Here is a 20,800-nt window from a genome sequence, read left to right on the forward strand (position 1 = left end):
CAGATCATTTTAGCCTACCCCAAAATTTAAAGAACAGTATATTATGCAGCAAATGCCTTTTTTACTTTCTCTTTGATAACTTAGATTATACCCATCCAAAAGACACTGTCAGCATCACCGGTAAGAAAATCTTAGATTACATCCATCCAAAAGACACTGTTAGTATCACTGGTAAGAAAATCTTAATGACCTTAGTTTAAAAGTGAGTTTTTGTTTTTTGTTTTTTAATTCTCAGCATATGAGACACTAATGGTACAAGGGAAGATACACGTTTAAATAAAACAACTGAAAAAAGCCAGGTTGTTAAAACTAAAAAAGGTACAAATTCATAGTTTCTTAGAGATAATACATGGTAAATGTGATTTCTACCCCTATCCCCAATTATTGTGTTGAAATAAAACATTATTTGATGTCTTTCCCAGCATGTAATACTGCAATGGAGCAGTTTTAAAAATAAACTTTTATTTTTAGAAGAGTTTGAGATTTATAGAATAATTGTGAAGATAGTATAGACAGTTCCCATGTACCCCACACCAAGTTTCCCCATTATTAAAATCTTTATTGATAGTATTATTATTATTTGAGACCAAGTCTCGCTCTGTTGCCCATGCTGGAGTGCAGTGGCACAATCTCGGCTTGCTGCAACCTCTGCCTCCCAGGTTCAAGCGATTCTCTTGCCTCAGCCTCCTGAGTAGCTGGGATTACAGACGTGCATGGCCATGCCCAGCTAATTTTTGTATTTTTAGTAGAGACAGGTTTTCGCCACGTTGGCTAGGCTGGTCTCGAACTCCCAACCTCAGGTGATCCACCTGCCTCAGCCTCCCAAAGTGCTGGGAATACAGGCGTGAGCCACCGCACCTGGCCTATTATTAAAATCTTTTATTAGCATGGAAAATATCACAATTAATGAATCAACATTGATACATTATTATTAAAGTTCATATTTTATTCATTTTTCTTTAGTTTCTGCTTAATGTCCTTTTTATGTTCCAGGATCCCATCGAGGATACTGTATTACATTTAGTTGTGTCTCCTTAGGTTCCTCTGGGCTGTGACAATTTCTCAGATTTTCCTTGTTTTTTAAAAAAAATTAAGTTCCAGGTTAAATGTGCAGGACGTGCAGGTTTGTCACATAGGTAAACAAATGTGTGCCATGGTGGTTTACTGCACCTATGAACCCATCACCTAGGTATTAAGCCCCACATACATGAGCTATTTATCCTGATGTTCTCCCTCCCCACCCCCAGGCCCCAGTGTGTGTCCTTCCCCTCCCTGTGTCCACGTGGTCTTATGTTCAGCTCCCACTTGTAAGTGAGAACATGTGATGTTTGGTTTTCTGTTCCTCCGTTAGTTTGCTGAGGATAACAGCTTCCAGCTCCATCCATGTCCCTGCAAAGGACATGATATCATTCCTTTTTTATGGCTGCACAGTATTCCATGGTGTATATGTACCACATTTTCTTTATCCAGTCTATCATTGATGGGCATTTGGGTTGATTTCACATCTTTGCTATTGTGAATAGTGCTGCAATGAACATACACATGCATGTATCTTTGTAACAGAATAATTTACTTTCCTTTGGGTATATACTCATTAATGGGACTGCTGGGTCAACTGATATTTCTGGGTCTAGGTCTTTGAGGAATTGCCACACTATCTTCTACGATGGTTGAACTAATTTACATGCCCACCAACAGTGTAAAAGCATCCCTATTTCTCCACAGCCTCGCCAGCATCTGTTGTTTTTTGACTTTTTAATAATCGCCATTCTGACTGGTATGAGATGGTATCTCATTGCAGTCTTGATTTGCATTTGACTTTCCTTATTTTTGATGACCTTGACAGTTTTGCAGTGTACTAGTCAGATATGTCCATCAACTGGGGCTTGTCTCATGGTTTGTTTTTTTTTTTTTTTTTTTTTTTTGAATAGACTGGGGCTGTATGTTTTAGGGAGGAAGATCACAGAGGAAAAGTGCCATTTCATCACATTGTATCAAGGGTACATACCATCAACATGACTTATCATTGTTGATGTTGATCTTGATCACATGGCTGAAGCAGTATTTGTCAGGTTTCTCCATTGTAAGGTTACGCTATTTCCCCCTGCTTCCATACTGTTTTCTTTGCAAAGAAATCACTATGTTCAGCCCACATGTAAGCAGTGAGGAATTATGTTCCACTTTGAGAGTGAAGTATTTTCATACATTATTTGGAATTCTTTTGCCTGAGAAATTTGTGTTTTCTATTTATTGAATTACTTATGTATAATCGTATGAATTCATGGATACTTATTTTACAGTTTGCACTATACCTCAATACTATTATATTTATTTATTTTTGCTCAAATTGTTCCAGCTATGGCCATTGGGAACTCTTTTAGTTAATTCCTATGTCCTTTCGACATACTCCCCACCACTGTGTCTCTGTATTAGTTTATTTACTTTTGTTGGGGGAGGGAGGAGCATTTCCTTACTTTTTGGCACTCTAAGATGTTCCAGGCTCATCTTATATATTTACTGTGCTAACCTTAGATTCAGCCATTTCTCCAAGGAGCACTGTTTGCTTTTAGTAGAAAATGGTATTAGCAACCAATATCTGGGTGCTAGAAGTGTTCTGCTCCTTACATATGAAGTAATTGGGTATTTTAAACAATGCAGTTTTGATAGATACAATTCACATCTTTCAAATATCAGCTTCTATCCATTCAGTTTGGTATGCTGTTTTGATTGTAATCTAATTAACTAAACCATCTTTCTCAGCATTGCCACATCATGTATTTCACTCATATGGAAAAGACATTCTCTTTTTGTTTTGAAAAACTGAAGTCTGCTTATAGAGTCAATGGATGCTGGAGTCCCAGGAACTGGCTATACAACTATCATGCCTGTGGTGGAGGCTGAGCTATAGTTATTAGCTTAAAGTCATAGACTCCACCCTGAATTACATCAGTCTTGTCTAAGCTAGTTTACATGTAACCGCTAAAGCAAGGCTGACAAGGTGGTGTCTCAGCTTGAGATAATGTACCAAATACCACAATGCTGGGCGAAGTTTTAGAGACTTCTCTGGACTCTTTTTTAATCAACGTGAACACTTCTTTTGGTGGAAGCCTCATTTTCTTCACTAGGCAAACTGGACCTTTCCAATTAGCATGCATAGTGTCTTCTCTCTTTTGCAGAAAGTCACCAACAAGGACAGCTGATGATGTTGGGAGTGAAAAGGCACTATTCCTGTACATTCTCTCTTCTGATGGGAACCTGATGGAGCTCTGAGACCTTTCTCTGTCTTTCAGTCGATTTTTTGAAGCTGTAACTTTATTTTGTTCTTAACTCTACTTTCTCTTAAAGCTTTTTTTTGATTTTGAAGAAACATTTTGAAATTTCGTAATGGGTGAGAAAGTCATTTACATTCAACAAAATAAGATTTGTATTTTGAACTTTTACATGTCTCAAGTCTTTTAACATTGAAATAGAAGTATTAATATTATATATTTACTGCAATCACTTCAAATCTTTATAGCATTGTGACACTTGGCTATCGTTAAATAGTTTGTCCTCTTCTTCTCCTTTCCTATCCTAGATAGAGCTACGTGGGATATAAAATTAAAGGTAATAAACATTATTGGTTTGAACACTTTTTTTGAGAACTTAATGATAGGTTTTAATATAATAAAATCCTCAAGAGGTGTATGAAAGCAACATGTGGAAATTTCTCTCTTAGACAAAGTATAACTTGAAGTTTGGAATGGGTGCTGGTTGACAATCATTGTTCTGTTCCATTAAAACAATTGTTTTCTCTTTTGCAAATTACAAAATTTTTCTCCCGTAATCAGCAGGCTTGTTTTTTAGTTTCTAAAGACTAAGAATTATACATTGAGTAACACTGCCAGATAACTCAAACTGCAGGTAGCTACAGAGAGCTTCAACCCATGTTTTTCACAAAAAGCACTGGGTATACAAACTAATTTGCAGATGCTAACCATTTTCTCCTTCATGTTGGAACGTGGTCGAAGAGAAAAAGGGACAAAGCTGATAATTCAAAATGTTCCAGAGTCCTATCTTTACTTTGTTAAGAGTCAACCTCAGGTCTATGTGTTGAGTCATGGAGTTAGGAATAACTCAAATAAGCCTCTGATATCATATAATATTTGCTCTTAATTCCAAAGTTACCAAATCTCGATGCTGTTCAAAGGTACCAGACGGGGTTGGAAAGAAATGACTTATCCTAGAGGCTACAGCTTGTAAAAATGTAGTTGATGCAATAGAGCCTCCTGGTAAATATCCACTTTAAATTTTAACAAAACAGCCTATTGTGTTTCTTAGGAAAACTCCAATAGGACAGAAGATGAGTGACGGTAGCAGGCAAAACCAGTTCTGATCCCATCTGGATTTTTTTAAAACAATGTAAACTTTTTTTACAGGAATGATAATGTATCCATGTACCATTTGTGCATTAAAACATTTTTAAGGAACCAACTTAGAGTTTTCAATTTCTTTACGCTGCCAAGGAAGGATGTTAAAAAATTTCGGCCTTCACTATCATTTCATTAAAAACTTGTTATATCAAAGCAAACTAATAAATAAATACATTTAGCTGTATATGGAAGTAAAAACTCTATAGCTACAGATGCATCTTTTAAATAGGTATTCTTAGTGTTTTAAATTTTTATTCATATTAGCAATAAGAGTTTTGCTATCCTGACTACCAACAATGAGGTGACTGTATTTTAAAACATGGTGCTTAGTTTATGAATGGGAAAAAATATTCATCTCAGAAAAGCCCAAGAAAACTGGCTGAAAGCTGGCTCCTAGGGTAACAAGGCTCTGCATTCCTTACTTACAGTTGTGGTCATGGTCTCTTCGGTTACTATCTTCAGGGTATCCACTACTGAGATGTAGCCGAGGCGCCGGGCAATGCCAAGGGCAGTATTCCCATTCTGGCAAAAGGAAAATGTGAATAAGGAATTAGCAAGCCTTATTCCACATTTTTTTTTTTGCTGATACAAAAATGTAAGGTGAGTGTCTCATCAGACCCATCCCACTGTCATACACAAAAAAGTGTTTCATTAGAGACATACCTTGCACAAAACCCACCTAACCTGTTTGTACTCATACAGCAAAGTCTGGGCAGCTACACATGCAATCCGAGAGGCTTTTTAACATTCTAAGTAAGCAATCAATGAAACCAACACAATTTTTTTTTTCTTACATGTGTACTTCCTACTAGATGACAATGCAATAGGTAGTTTTCACATATAAAACACTAATCATCTCTCTGTCTCTGAACAGCTCAGAACAATATGGTTATTGTCCTTCTTTCCTCATTCTACTGAATGCTCTGTTTATGCCTCTTCATGAAAGTACAATGAAAAATGTAAGAAGACACCAGAGTCCAGGCCCATCTATCTCCTCCCTCTTCTCCTAAGCTGGCCCTGAGTGCTTACCACAGTGAGTTCATTGGGGGAGGCATTGTTCTGAAGTAAGACATTTATTATATGCGTATGCCCCTGCTGTGCTGCTTGATGTAATGGCGTATACCCATTCTGTAGAAGGAAGATGGAAGAGATGATTCTTAATTCCTTTGAAACAAAAATAAATGATTCTGGCAGAAACAAAAAAGGAAGGAGCTTACCTTTGTTTTGGCATTAACTTTTGCAGAATGCTGGAGCAGGAAATTAACAATCTTGATATTTCCATAGTGGCAGCCCACATGCAGTGGCGTGTATCCCATCTGTAATTATTATTTTTTTTAAAAAAGAAGCATCATAATTATACTTTTACTAACAGCTATCCTAAACAGAAGCAAAATCATTATTTAACCTTTCTTTTTGAGCTGGAAAAAGTAGGTTTTTTTCTTCTCTATATTAAAAAAATTGCCCTTGATAATTCTCAGCATAAGACTTAGGTATAACTTAAAATACCACTGCCTATAAGACTGTTAGCTCCCCAAAGTGCTTTATTTTTTATCAGGTCATCTTGTTCTTAGAACTTTTCAAGATACAAAGGAAAGATGGCGCAACTGACAGCATAGACAGACTGATTCAGTGGCTTCTTGTTCAGGGTCAGAAGAGCACTTTATGGAGACTTGACTTGTTTATTGAATACTTTCTGAAAGCTTTAAATCTAGGCAAAAATGAAGTGGCTAAATAATAACACGTGGCAGGAGGTGATGATCAGAATGCCTGATAGAGATAGGAAGAAGCACAGAAACACTAAAAGGAAGAGGGAGGCTGGTGTGAGCTCAGGTGGTCTGAGAAGTATGAACTTGAACAAAGTATATCGAGTTAGTCTTTCGCCTTCCTACCTAGAGTCCCAGAGTTTGAAAACCACTGATTCACTGATTTAGACAAGAAATGATTTGTTTCTCAAATTAGTATCCACTGACCCCTGAGGGGCTATAAGTTCTCTGTGTGTGTATACGTGTGTGCATGTATGTGTATACAATCTAGATATTTTCTTTAAAATAAGGATATTCCAGATCCTTCTCTAGATGGCTGTGTTCATTATAACATACTACCCTGCAATTTCAGAGCCCCTGTTCATAATGACACAGGCAGTACCAGATCTCTGAAAGGGAGAACACTGACCTTTTATCACAATATTTCTAAACAGGAATGGGGGTGGGTGATCCATGTTTTCAAGGGTCTGTATCTTATATGATGGCACTAGTGTCTTCATGGTGGCCCCAGCAAATGAATACATTTGAATTTGAAAAAGAGATGCCCAAACTACAGTTGACTGTAGAAGGTGAAGACACCTTACCAGGGATGTGCTGCCCTAGAGGGGTGACTCTTGGTAGACTTTGTCTCACTAAACAAACTGCCAGTGCACCCACACTGACCAGACTGTCCCTGGAAAGCTCACCATAACCACATAGAGGAAACTGACTTACAACCTCTAACGCTACTTAATACACGATGGAGGGTATTCCTTTTTGGTGACCAGAATCTATTTGCCTGCTTTGCAGGGTTCTCCTTTTCAGTACAGAGGAACTCAGATACTGCACCCATGATCAGAATACTGCTTAATAAGGGAAGCTTGAAAATAATGTGTCCAATCAATGCTCAGTACAGTTGGTTTAACTGATTGAAGTAACATTATTTCCAAGTTCAAAGAACTTCCCTTACAAGTCAAAACCATGTGGACCCAATATTTTTAAAAAATGTAAATATTAAAAAATTCTTTGAGATTTTAGTCAATTTGCCTAAGTTATAATACAACCATTTCTAATAGTTGTTGAGATGGATGTGTTGATTAGATGTATATAGTTGAGACAGTGTTGTTTATTTATTTATTTGAAACAGGGTCTTGCTCTGTCACCAGGCTGGAGTGCAGTGATGGGATCATGGCTCACTGCAGCCTCCCCTCCTGGGCTCAATCTATCTCAAGTAGCTGTGACTACAGGCATGCACCACCACACCTGGCTAATTTTTCTATTTTTTGTAGGGATGAGGTCTCACTATGTTGCCTAGGCTGGTCTCATACTCCTGGGCTCAAGTGATCTTCCTGCCTTGGCCTCCTAAAGTGCTGGGATTACAAGTGTGAACCACCATGCCTGGCCTAAATATTTTAATGCACAGGTTCTATTCATCCTCATAGCTTCCCATCTCACTCTTACTAAAACCCTAAGTCATTATAATACAGTGTTAGGAGCTCTCTAATTCTAGTCTCCCCTATCCTCCTCATCCCCCATCCATATATCTTTTAATCTTCCCACCATTCTCACTCTTGGTCGCTGTGCTCCAGGACACTGGTCTTCCTGCTGTTCCACAAACACTAAAGTGTTTTTTCGAAAATACGTGGGCATGGCCAAGAAGATTAAACTTGCATTCAGAGAAATCAGATGTGGGCTCCTCCATTCATTGGGGTTAACAGCATTCCCATACAAAATAGCACCTCGCATAAATACGCTCAGAGAGGTGGGACGTGAGCAATTCTTTCCAATCAGCAGTAACAAATTTTTCAAAGACTCACTATTTTTTTTCTTGAGTAGCTAAATAAACAAGTAAACAAATAAAGAGCCCTAGCCCAGGGAACGGAGCAGCCTCTGCCTCTTTGTCGTAGCTGCCTCACTGATAACATCATTACAAGCTGATTAGGTTTTTCCTTCCTTCCTTTGGGCAACACTGGATAGAGCTCAGCAAAACCCTGCAAGATACATCCGAGTCTTTAACAACTTTCCTTCCTTTTTTCCTCTCTTGATTACCAAGTAGTAGATGTTTACATCCATTCACTGATCAGGCTGCACTTCTGACTGATGAGAACTGGGGAAGGAGGGACTCAGCAGCCGAGAGCCTGGGCCTCAGAGGCAGACCGTCTGGGTTTGGGACCCAGCTCTGCTACTTACTGTCTGTGTGAATTTGGATAAGTTATTGAACCTCTCTGTACATTGGCTTATGCATTATAAAACGGACTTTAGTAGCAGTACCAAAGTCATTGTGTTGTCATAAGGATTAACTATGTTAACAATTATTTCAACAGTGTCTGACACATAGGGTTAGCTATTATTACCTCGTGCTGAAAACAGTGCCTGGCATATCATCAGTGCTCAATAAATATTTTAAATCTTTGGTAAATTAATGATTGAAAACAGGAAAAGATCAGGCCGGGTGTGGTGGCTCATGCCTGTAATCCCAGCACTTTGGGAGGCTGAGGCGGGCAGATCACTTGAGGCCAGGAGTTCAAGACCAGCCTGGTCTCTGTCTCTGCTAAAAATTAAAAAAAAAAAAAAAAAAAAAAAAAAATTAGCTGGACATGGTGGCATGTGTCTGTAGTCCCAGCTACTCAGGAGGCTGAGGTTTGGGGGATCACTTGATCCTGGGAATTTGATGCTGCAGTGAGCCATGATCATGCCTATGTACTCCAGCCTGGGCAACAGAGTGAGACTCTGTCTACAAAAAAAAAAAAAAAAACAAAAAAAAAAAAAAAAAGGAAAGAAAATAGAAAAGAAAAAGAAAAAGAAATCGTCATTTCTAACTCTGGCTCAGCCTATCCCACTTCTGATACCCCTTATAATTTTGCTAACCAGGCCAGGCACAGTGGCTCACATCTGTAATCCCAGCACTTTGGGGGGCCAAGGCTGGCGGATCACCTGAAGTCAGGAGTTCAAGATCAGCCTGGCCAATATGGCAAAACCCCGTCTCTACTAAAAATACAAAACATTAGCCAGGCATGGCGGTGGGTGCCTGTAATCCCAGCTACTTGGGAGGCTGAGGCAGGAGAATCGCTTGAAACCGGGAGGCAGAGGTTGCAGTGAGCCAAGATCACACAATTACACTCCAACCTGGGCGACAAGAGTGAAACTCCATCCCCCCCTTAAAAAAAACAAATAATTTTGCTAACCATTTTTCTTTCCTCTGGCATGCTCATCTCAGCTTATAGACATATTTTTATGTTTCCATCTTAGAAACAAAAAGTACTCCTTTCAAATATTTCTCCTTTTCTCTAGGTTTCTATCCTTTCAAAACTAAGCTTCTTGAAAAAAAAAATCTTCACTCACTGTTCCAGCCCATTCTCCCTACATTTCACCATCTCCACTACTCTAGTTAAACTGCTTTTTAATATCCCAAGTGCCCAGCCATGCATGGCATGCATGGACTTTGAGCTTCTCTTATCTGAAACACCTTGATAGTTTTTCATAATTTGACAGCCCTATCATGTTCTTTCCTGATTTCTCCTCTACCTTTGGACAGCCCTCCTTTGCCTCCTCCATCCACTGTAAAATGGAGCAGATCCCGAGGGTTTTGTCTTTGGTGTGTGCCACACTTTTCCTTGAGGATGACATCTACTTTCACAGTGTCAGCTAATACCTTTATTGTGATGATTCCGAAATCTGCATCTTTAGTCCAGCCATCCTTTCTGTGTCCAGATCAATATGTGAGTCATTTCTTGGGTTTTCCTACTTGATTGGCCCCCGGTAATCTACAATTCAATACACCAATACGAAACTCATAGTCCTCTTTCCCCAGCTGGCTTTGTCTCCTTTATTCCCTGTCTCATTGAATGGTACTTGTGATCACCCAGTTGCACAGGTCAGATCTTTAGTTTCATCTTGAATTTCTTGCTTCTCCTTAGTCCCCAAACACACATGGTCTTCAAATCTTTTTTTTTTTTTTTTTTTTTTTGAGATGGAGTCTCACTCTGTCGCCCAGACTGGAGTGCAGTGGTGCGATCTCAGCTCACTGCAAGCTGCGCCTCCTGGGTTCACACCATTCTCCTGCCTCAACCTCCCCGAGTAGCTGGGACTACAGGCACCCGCCACCACGCCCAGCTAATTTCTTTGTATTGTTTTAGTAGAGACGGGGTTTCACTGTGTTAGCCAGGATGGTCTCTATCTCCTGACCTCGTGATCCTCCTGCCTCGGCCTTCCAAAAGTCTTCAAATCTTAGCTGTTTGTATGTCTTTTAATTATTTCTCTAATTTCTCTCCTGTTCTCAGTGTCTCACCTGCCACTTAGTTCAGGCCTTCTCTATTCTTCATTTGGATTTCACAATAGCCTAACTGCCCCTGCTGGAAGGTTTAAAATCAACTTATTCTTGGCATCGTTTCCCAGGATCTTTGTAAACCAGACTGCTGATCTTATCACGTCTGTGTTTAAAACCTTCAGTGGCTTCTCAGTGCAAACAGGATAAAAAGCTGGACAGCTTAGCCTGGTACATTAAGGCCCTCTGAGGTCCTCTTAATTTTCTAGCAGTATCTTAAGACATAATCCCCGTTTTTCTTCACATGTTCCCATGATATGAACAAGGTATAGCTTCCTCTATCCTACCCACCTTTGTCAAAAATCTTAGTTATTACCTAATACTCTAAAATTATATATATTTCTAGATCTAGACCTATGGTTAAAATCAGGCTTTGTAATAATTAGCTTTGGGACCTTACGCAAGTAATTAATTTTTCTGTGCCTCAGTTTCCTCATCTGTAAGACGAGGATGCTAATTTTACCAGCCTCCCAGGGTAGTTGTAAGAATTAAACAAAATAGGCCGGGCGCGGTGGCTCACGCTTGTAATCCCAGCACTTTGGGAGGCCGAGGCGGGCGGATCACGAGGTCAGGAGATCGAGACCACGGTGAAATCCCGTCTCTACTAAAAAAATACAAAAAATTAGCCGGGCGCGGTGGCGGGCGCCTGTAGTCCCAGCTACTCGGAGAGGCTGAGGCAGGAGAATGGCGTGAACCCGGGAGGCGGAGCTTGCAGTGAGCCGAGATTGCGCCACTGCACTCTAGCCTGGGCGACAGAGCGAGACTCCGTCTCAAAAAAAAAAAAAAAAAAAAAAAAAAAAAAAAAAGAATTAAACAAAATAATAAATAAAAAGCACTTAGAATAGTACCCAGCATAGAGAAAATGGGTAATACATTGTTTTATTTTATTATGATGATGACTTTGTTATTATAATACTATGTGTTTTGCTCTCTAAACTATGAATTCTATGAGGGCAAGGAATGTATCTCCCAGGTAAGAATTTGGTGACCAGTAGGAAATCTATAAATAAATGTGAAATGAGTAAGTATCACATAAGTTCTCAAAGCTTTTTATGCTTTTACACACATTTAAAGAAATCCAGTGTAACTCCTGATACCTAATTAGTGTCCTCTAAGAATCAACGCCTTTCAGGCGTGGTCTAAATAAAATGCTTCCGGACATCATCCTTCTAAAAAGCAAAAGCAGTGGCTTCATCTCTGTCAAGCAACACTGATTATTATACCCTGTGGCACAATTTAGCTTAAACTCATTTGGTGAACTTCAAATGCAAAAAGGGGGTGGGTATAAAGTGTCAGCAAACTGGAGGGGTGCAAGGGGAGAGGACTGCAAAGGCTGTTACCAGGATTTTCTAGTCTTTTCCTCATCAGGGAGCAGAGGTCTTGATATTTTTATTATTATTAATTATTTTTGCATGTAAGCCAATGATTTGAATGGTATGCATCCCACCTGTGGGCTGCTTGGGGATGTCTTCTTTACCAGTGAGAATGTGAACACTCCTGGGATACAACAAACTCCTTATTCACAAAATTAAGCAGCAAATACAAGCAACCCAGCTATCTGCACTTCTGCTGTGCTCTAGTTATGGGACAATCATGGCTTCACTTCCTTTTGGTGGCTGTGACCTTTGCAGAGAAGAGAAAGGAAAGGAAAATAACTTTTAAAGGACAGAGAGATGCTTTCTGAAGTGAGACGCTCAGCTCCGTTCATAAAGGGCAGGAAAGGTTACATGCCGCAAGATATTACGGAGTATAAAAATAACTATGTGGCTGGGCACGGTGGCTCATGCCTGTAATCTCAGCATTTTGGGAGGCCAAGGCAGATGGATCACCTGAGGTCAGGAGCTTGAGATCAGCCTGGCCAACATGGCGATACCCTGCCTCTGCTAAAAATACAAAAATTAGCTGGGTGTGGTGGCATGCGCCTATAGTCCCAGCTACTCAGGAGGCTGAGGTGGGATTGCTTGAATCTGGGAGGTGGAGGTTGCAGCAAGCCATTACATTCCAGCTTGAGTGACAGAGTGAGACTCCCTCTTGGAGAAAAAAAAAAAAAAAAAGCCTACCAACTGGGACCTGAGTTGGGCTGGATTAGAAGGAAACTGTGGTGGAGTCCTGAGACTCGTACATCAAGGGGCTGTGTGTGCAAATGGAAAACAGATGGAGGCAGCACAGTACTTGTTTCTCTCCTCCCCCACCTGGCCTTGAGAATCCTCACCATACTCCCTGGCTGAATTTTAGGGCATGTCTTGGCTGTGCTGGGGCAGAAAAATGTTGAGAAACTTGACCCAGACCTTGCCTTCTAGAGTTTTATATCTATAAAAAGGAGAGAGAACTTAAGAAAGTGTTTAAGTCTGTCTCTCTCTCTCTCTGTGTGTGTGTGTGAATAAAGCAGTATGGAATGAAGAAATTTACCATAAAATTGCAAATTTCCAAAGTCAAGAATTATTTCCTGATGAAAGTATTCAAGCAGCATAAGAAAATAAGGTAAATTCAGTCTGATTTTGGTGTCAATACCCTTTTATCTGGCTAATTTGGGGTAATATTTCTGTATTACTAGTTACTTCAATATGCCCATATACCTCAGAACCTACCTATATTACATATAAAAATTTTATTCGCAATATTTAGTAGTCATTCTTTTTCATGTCAAACATGGCATATAGAAAGAAAGCATATGTGGCCGGGCGCGGCGGCTCACGCCTGTAATCCCAGCACTTTGGGAGGCCGAGGCGTGCGGATCACAAGGTGAAGAGATCAAGACCATCCTGGCTAACATGGTGAAACCCCGTCTCTACTAAAAATACAAAAATTAGTTGGGCATGGTGGCACATGCCTGTAATCCCAGCTACTCAGGAGGCTGAGGCAGGAGAATCGCTTGAACATGGGAGGTGGAGGTTGCAGTGAGCCGAGATCAAGCCACTGCACTCCAGCCTGGTAACAGAGTGAGACTCTGTCTCAAAACAAAACAAAACAAACAAACAAACAAAAATATGTTAGAGTAGATGACACAAATCTGATACGAAGAAATAACAAAATTAAGCACATAAAGAAAATTTTCAGAGAAATGTGATTAATGTGAAGCTATATCTTTGATGATGACATGAGAAGTCCTTTATGTGTGTGTGTGTTTGAATTGTGGCATTATATAAGATTAATCAGCAATTTTTTTTTCTTTTTGAAATGAGAGCTTTTTCATTTGAGAGAGGGAGGACACTCACATGACCGTACAGACCATTAGGAATTTAGCAAGTGAGTAATATTTAAATAAGCCTTAATTTATCCTGTTTCATAAATCATGCTGAACAAATGTAGAGGTCACAAATTACAAGTTTTTCTATTTGTCTATTTGTCTGCATTTAAAAAATCCATCACAAAAACTAAGAAAGGTACAAGCTTTCATACTCTGCCCCTGAAGGATACATCTGTTGTAAGGAGGCTCAACAGTGGTAATATAGGGGGAAATTACTATGCAGCTAGGATCAAGTACCCAGGCCGTTAAAGACAAAAGTCCCTGGAATATGGCAACCGGAGACTTTAAATAAATATACTTAAATAAATTAAATATTTAAATAAATATTTAAAATACTACATAGAAAAGAGATGATTAAAGGGTTTGTTCTCCTGATACAATTATAGTTTCTTCCTTACTGCAGTCACCAAATGGACACATTCTTTTCCGTGTGGAAAGGGAGGGCCGTATACCTTTGTCTGGGCGTCCACATGAGCCCCTTGGTTTACGAGGACTTCTGCCACATTCACTCGATCTTCTTGAGCAGCCAAATGGAGTGGGGTCAGGCCACTCTGCAAAACATTCAAAGGGCACAGTCATCTTACAGGAAGGAATGTCACACACATAGCCATGTTTGAGAAACCATTTGTGAATTCTAAGATGGTAAGGCAAGAATTTCTATGTCAGAAAAAACCTATGGAATAAATTTATATGCTTGGGAGGCCGAGGCAGGTGGATCATATGATCCCATGAGTTTGAGACCAGCCTGGCCAACATGGTGAGGCCCCATCTCTACAAAAATTAGCCACGTGCAGTGGCATGCACTTGTAGGCCCAGCTACTTGGGAGGCTAAGGCAGGAGAATTGCTTGAGCGTGGTAGGTGGAGGTTGCAGTGAATGGAGATAGTGCCATTGTGCTCCAGCCTTGGTGATGGAGGTGAATGAAACCTGTCTCAAAAAAAGAAATTATGTGTTATACTGTCTTAGCACTGTGGCAACATTACTATCTGTAGGCTGCATGAAAAATTGTAGGCATACTCAAAAGTGTAAGAAATGGACTGAGCCTTGTATACTCATCACAGACTTAGCAATTATCAAAGTTTTCCTATATTTGTTTCATCTATCCCTCTTTTCCTTCTCATTCATTTATTTGTGGCAATATTAAAACAAATCTAGACATTATAATATTTGTCCCCATACACTTCACTGTTTATCTCCAAAAATTAGACTCTTTTTTTTTCAAAATTATGCAAGAGTTTTAATATATCGTCAATGCCACTAGCTTTACCAAAAATTATTTAAATGATATCTGTTTACAAAGTGAACACTGACATATGCTGATAATATTTTCTCCATATTAATTCCCAAGGTCTAATGAATATTTTCTGTATGTCACTCCGGGTAGGAAAGGTCGCCTGTGAAATGTAATGTGAATGCAAGATCATGACAATTTCCAGGTCATTTAGATGATGTGTGGGTTTAACAAGACTGATACAGTATTTGAAACTAACCCTGTTAGAGAATTTGCAGAACACATGGTTGCTCTCATGACCAAGAAAAAAAACTACTAAGACTATACTCTGGTTTTAAAAAACCTCTTTAAATTGTAAATTTTTATAATATAAATATAAATTTTATAATATTTAAGAGAAAGTGAGTTGATGTTAGTGCTTTCAGATTTTTTGCTTTCATCCATTATGAGCACAGAAGTTAATATCTTAATCCTGGAAGTCTTTTCTCCCCCTCTAGCATCTGTGCAATGAAAATATCAGCCTGTTCTATTTGTCAGAGGAAAGGAGGTAATCAAAGGCAGCTTCAGGAAGAGCACAGAGTCTTCTAGATGTGAAACATTATTTATTCAGGGGTTGCTATTCCATCAGAGCAATTATGGAACGCAGAGAGAGTCAAGTTGGGACTTTTTAATAATGTTTATAGAATTTTGGAGGAAGCTCACTTGAACTGAATAAAGGGGGAAATGTGAAAAGGAGGACTGACGCATTCACTTGAAATTCAAGAAAAATAAACCAGAGCCAAAATTGGCACCACCCAAACACTGACCTCATCACAGAACCATGTTCCATGTTTTACTTCAGAGGAAATAATATTGTCAGCCACAACATTTTGTGAGTGTCATGGTCACCTACTCTAAGTCTGAAACTTTTGGCACTGAGGGTACTTTACTGAGTAGCTCTCAGCAAAGACTGAGAAATGTGTTGTGGGCACATGTTGTCCTCTCATGCTCCCATGTCTAGGTGCCTGCTGCTCACCTGGCTCACCCACTCACTGATGGAGTCACTTCAGGCTTCCCTGGCCTTTCCCTCTTCTTGTTTCAATAAAGGGCCAAGTTATTACATTTATGTGCAAACCTACTATGTGCTCACTTCTATTAAAAATACCATAATCCTGCATTTAAACTCTGTTTTCTTGCTTGTCTTCCTCAAACCACTGTGAGCTTGTTGAGGCAAGTATTGTATCTTTAATTTTTATATAACCAGTGTCTAGCATCTAGCATTTAATCCACCCATTCATTGATTAAATCAGAGGAAAAAAAATCAAACATTTTTCTTAGGTAGAACAGTATAAATTATATAAATAACATTTTATTTTTATATTCGTGGTTAGAATTTATAAGATTTTAAAAAACAATATGAAAGTAACCACAGCCCTGTTTGAGTTCAGAAGTTACCTGTTGACCTTTTATGGCATTTCCATCATTGTTCATTTTAAAAATAGCACTTAGGGCCGGGCACAGTGGCTCACGCCTGTAATCCCAGCACTTTGGGAGGCCAAGGCAGATAGATCCCCTGAGGTTGGGAGTTTGAGACCAGCCTGACCAACATGGAGAAACCCTGTCTCTACCAAAAATACAAAATTAGCCGGGAGTGGTGGTGCATGCCTGTAATCCCAGCTACTCGGGAGGCTGAGGCAGGAGAATCGCTTGCACCCTGGAGGTGGAGGTTGCAGTGAGCCAAGATTGCATTATTGTGCTCCAGCCTGGGCAACAAGAATGAAATTCTGTCTCAAAAAAAAAAAAAAAAAAGCATTTATTTGAAACAGAGAAAACATCAAATTAAAATAGCAACAGCTCTGTTTAATATTCTTTCAGTTGTATAAAAAATATAAGCATTGGGGTCTGCAAAACCTATACGGGAAAATAGGAACATCAAAAGCAAAACTGAATCAAATCAAACACTAGCACCTCAACAACAACTTGGGGTTCATGATCATTTTTCCTTAAAAGTACTGGGAAAGTGCTGGTTACTAGTAAGAAAAAAGAAAGTAACAACAATAAGTGTTTAGTTCAACATAAATTATGAAAGCTAAATCTTTTTTAATAGCTATTTTTTTAGCAAGGAAATAAAATGTAGTGTTATATGAGAAGAGGGAAAGGTAGGCAGGAGAAGGGAGGAGGGAACAGTGAGTAATTGATGCTTAAAACACTGGCAGCTCAGGAAAAACTGACAAAAACTGAGAGACAGTTCCTTATTGAATAATAAAAAGTTTTGCTGCTTTTCTGTTTTCATATCAGGGCATATTTAGTGCTTTATACTGAAAACGACAACGGAGAAAGGATGCAAGGATTTACAAATGCCTTCTTATTAGATAGTTTCTAAAGAGAAGTTAGAAATTAAAAGTATTAGAAGTTCTTGGAAGTTCCTTAAGTTCAACATGCTAATGGAAAGCCAGTTGATCTTTTAGAATCCCTTTAGGAATATCTCTGCTTGTGTATCATTTATTCAGGAAGGTGGCCAGAAATTTCCAGGTTTCCCTGGTTTACTATATGTCTTTGGGTTTTCAGAATTCCTTTTGTTAATTTCCACTCTACTAAAGAAAGCAAGCACTGAGAAAAATTTTGCCCTAAATATTTTTAGCTTAAAATCGCTCTATGAGTCTAAGGTGAATTCAAGGCTGGGTATATATTATACCAGTTGGCTGCAGGATTTTGAAGAAACAAAGACAGTCACACTGCAGTTTGGTATCGAACCTACTGGAAATATTCAATTTAAACCAATTGTGAAAGTACTACATTGTTTCTGGAAGAAATGATGAAATACCATATTATGGACTCAGAAGAGAAAAATACACTTCAGCATGTGCTTCAATTTGGGAAACACAAGGTCCTCTTTGTCATAAAGACAAGTTGAGTTTTGAGGCAAGCCATTACAATTCTGGTCTCTAAATTGGTATATAAAACTATAGAAAATTCAAAAGATCAAACAAATCTTAACAATAATGACTATTATGAAATTGCTTTTTGATTCCTATTAATGCTGAGACATGCACTCCTAAAAGGAAGGTTTAACAAGAAAAAAAAATTTTAAAAATGTGTTTGCTCTGTAATGACCAAAAAAGATTTTCACAATACTAAAACTAAAAAAAGATATCCTTGGTCTCCTGTATATGTCTTTTGGTCTACAGAATTTGTTAAACAATAACCTTGAGAATTCAGATTGTTATGGAGTAAGCTTTTTCCAAAATTGTAAAAATTCCAAAATTAAAAAAATGATTTTTTCCTTACTTAAAAGTGTTGAATGTTTTCTCAGTGTATCCTCAAAGCATCTCAAGCAGTCAGTATTGTTATCTCCACGTACTAAAGGACAAAACTGAGGCTCAGAGAGGTAATATATCTGGCCTAAATGACACAGGAAGAATCCGACTTAGGATTCAAACTCTCTGTGATTTCAAAACACAGGCACACGTGTTAAAAGTATTTAAATTACTTGTTATTTGTCAACATAAGACTATTGCTATTTTGAAACCCTACTCCAATATCTGAGCTAGGGCTGAGAAATATCACAGCTATGCCCACACCCAGCAGGCAGAAGAGAAGCTAAATGCCAGAGAGGGGAGGTTATCAGAATCTGAGGGCCCTTTTGTGTGGTTTTCTATTATCTGAAGATTTAGAAACACCTGTCTTGTGTTTTGGGTGAATCTTAATGAGCAATTCAGCCAACCTAAATTCTTTGATACATACAGGGAGAGGCAGTAACTTTATTAACAAGTTTCTGGTTAATTGTGGGCTGAACTTTCACTTTGCTTGACAAAACTCTAGTCTTTTCTTCATGAATAATAAGCATATCAAAGATGATGGCATGGGTGTTTGAAGAGTTTAGGGAACAGTCTTCACAAGTTCCTTCAAAATTGCCAACAACTTCTCCTATCTACTCCATAAAATAGCTACTCTAAATTTGTTATTAAAATGAACTCACGAAGGCAGAAATGTTTCCCATTTCTCTTTGTAACCTAGAACTTAAAAATGGATGAGCAAGGAGCAGGACCCCAAACATGTTTGTGGAATTAAGCAAAGGGCTACAATTTGCAACTTATTATTTGCTGTGTTATGGTGAAGTAACAATGGTGCTCTTTGAATTAACATTATAACAAAACTTTATGTTACTACAAAAACTTCCTGGACTTCATTTTTATGGCTATATGTATATAGAGCCACTTCCACACACACTCATTGTCTGACTGAATTATCTGAATTGTTTACCATTATCTTTCTCTCTCTCTCTCTCTTTTTTTTTTTTTTTTTTTAAAGAGACAGGGCCTCACTCTGTCACGCAGGCTGGAGTATAAAGAAGCAATCACATCTCACTGCAGCCTCGATCTTCTGGGCTCGAGCAGTCTACCCACCTTGTCTTCCCAAAGTGCTAGGATTAAATGCCTGAGCCGGAGCAACTGGCCTATTGACCATTTTTCTTATTGTTTAAACAGATTGTTTCCAAATTTTTGCTCTGTTAAGTAACACTTTGATAAACAACTTGGTGCAATATTACACTTTACACATCCTATTTGACCCAGATCTTCTGTGAATTCTTAGTGACCTTTCTGAGGGGTGAGGTTTTGGTGTGCTGCATGCTTTGTCAAGAAAGAAGTGGGTTACCTTATTGCTCAGGTTCACATTCGCATTTCTACTGAGGAGCAGCGACACCATGTCCACGTGCCCTTCCTGAGCTGCGAGATGGACGGAAGCAATTCCTTGCCGGGTAACTGCGTTGGCATCAGCACCATATTCCAGCAGAGTTGTCGCTATGTCCATCTGGTTCTTTTTGGCAGCGATGTGCAGTGGCGTATAACCGTTCTGTCAACACAAATCACTTGGTCACATGCCCAGGAACAAGATAAAAATGTGCACAGTGCATTTTCAAATAGTTATGTCTCTTTCTAGTGGTTTTCTATGATTGCTTAAGAAATCATGATTAAGTAAGCAAATACTGGTAAACCAAATGGTACATGAATATAGTGCCCTCATGTATCCTGCATTCCTAAGTAGGGAAAACATAATTTAATATGGACATTTTATTTCTTTTCTTTTCTTTTCTTTTCTTTTATTTTTTGAGACGGAGTCTCACTCTTCGCCCAGGCTGGAGTGCAGTGGCTGGATCTCGGCTCACTGCAAGCTCCACCTCCCGGGTTCACGACATTCTCCTGCCTCAGCCTCCCTAGTAGCTGGGACTACAGGTGCCTGCCACCACGCCTGGCTAATTTTTTGTATTTTTAGTAGAGATGGGGTTTCACCGTGTTAGCCAGGATGGTCTCGATCTCCTGACCTCATGATCCACCCGCCTCCGCCTCCCAAAGTGTTGGGATTACAGGCGTGAGCCACTACGCTCGGTTTAATATGGACATTTTAATCAAAAAGAGTCCGAGTATTCTTGGTTTTCCAAAAGGAATATAAATTTCCCTTTTACAGGAAATTATGTTACAACATGCTCGATAATTACTTGCTTTATTTAAATTGAGGACAGGAGGAAGAAGCAACAAACAATGATTTATCACTAGGGCATGTTCAGAGCGATTCATTCTTTTATTTAAAAAAATACCTTTAATGGCCATCTATTGCTTACAAGTTGAAATTTTTAATGTTCATGGAAGTTAAGACACTATCATCTGTCCTCATTTGGTCCTTGATTTCCTCTTTTACAAAACCTGTCTTCATGCTGGTCTATCATCCTGCACGTCCCCCAAACAGAATATAGTTTCATGTTTCTCTGTCTTGCCTTACTCTACAAGAATGCTTTTTCCCAACATGCCCAGGAGCCAGCATCTGTCAGCTGAAAATTCAGCTCAAGGGTCACACCCTCCATGAAGTT

General features: G+C 39.0%; 1 protein-coding gene across 3 annotated transcripts in view; it reads right to left on the reverse strand.

Moving 5' to 3' along the window:
• Positions 1-20,800, reverse strand: part of ANK3 (ankyrin 3) — a 556,820-nt gene that overhangs the window by 139,615 nt on the left and 396,405 nt on the right. For all 3 annotated transcript variants that reach the window (XM_055274392.2, XM_055274391.2, XM_055274393.2), the window contains exons 17-21: positions 19,591-19,788; positions 14,178-14,276; positions 5,630-5,728; positions 5,442-5,540; positions 4,839-4,934 (exon numbers count right to left, since the gene is read on the reverse strand). In XM_055274392.2, coding sequence (XP_055130367.1) covers positions 4,839-4,934; positions 5,442-5,540; positions 5,630-5,728; positions 14,178-14,276; positions 19,591-19,788 — 591 coding nt within the window. The remainder of the gene's footprint in view (positions 1-4,838; positions 4,935-5,441; positions 5,541-5,629; positions 5,729-14,177; positions 14,277-19,590; positions 19,789-20,800) is intronic.

This window comes from Symphalangus syndactylus, chromosome 4, assembly GCF_028878055.3.
Source record: "Symphalangus syndactylus isolate Jambi chromosome 4, NHGRI_mSymSyn1-v2.1_pri, whole genome shotgun sequence".
In the NCBI taxonomy this organism is placed as follows: domain Eukaryota; kingdom Metazoa; phylum Chordata; class Mammalia; order Primates; family Hylobatidae; genus Symphalangus; species Symphalangus syndactylus.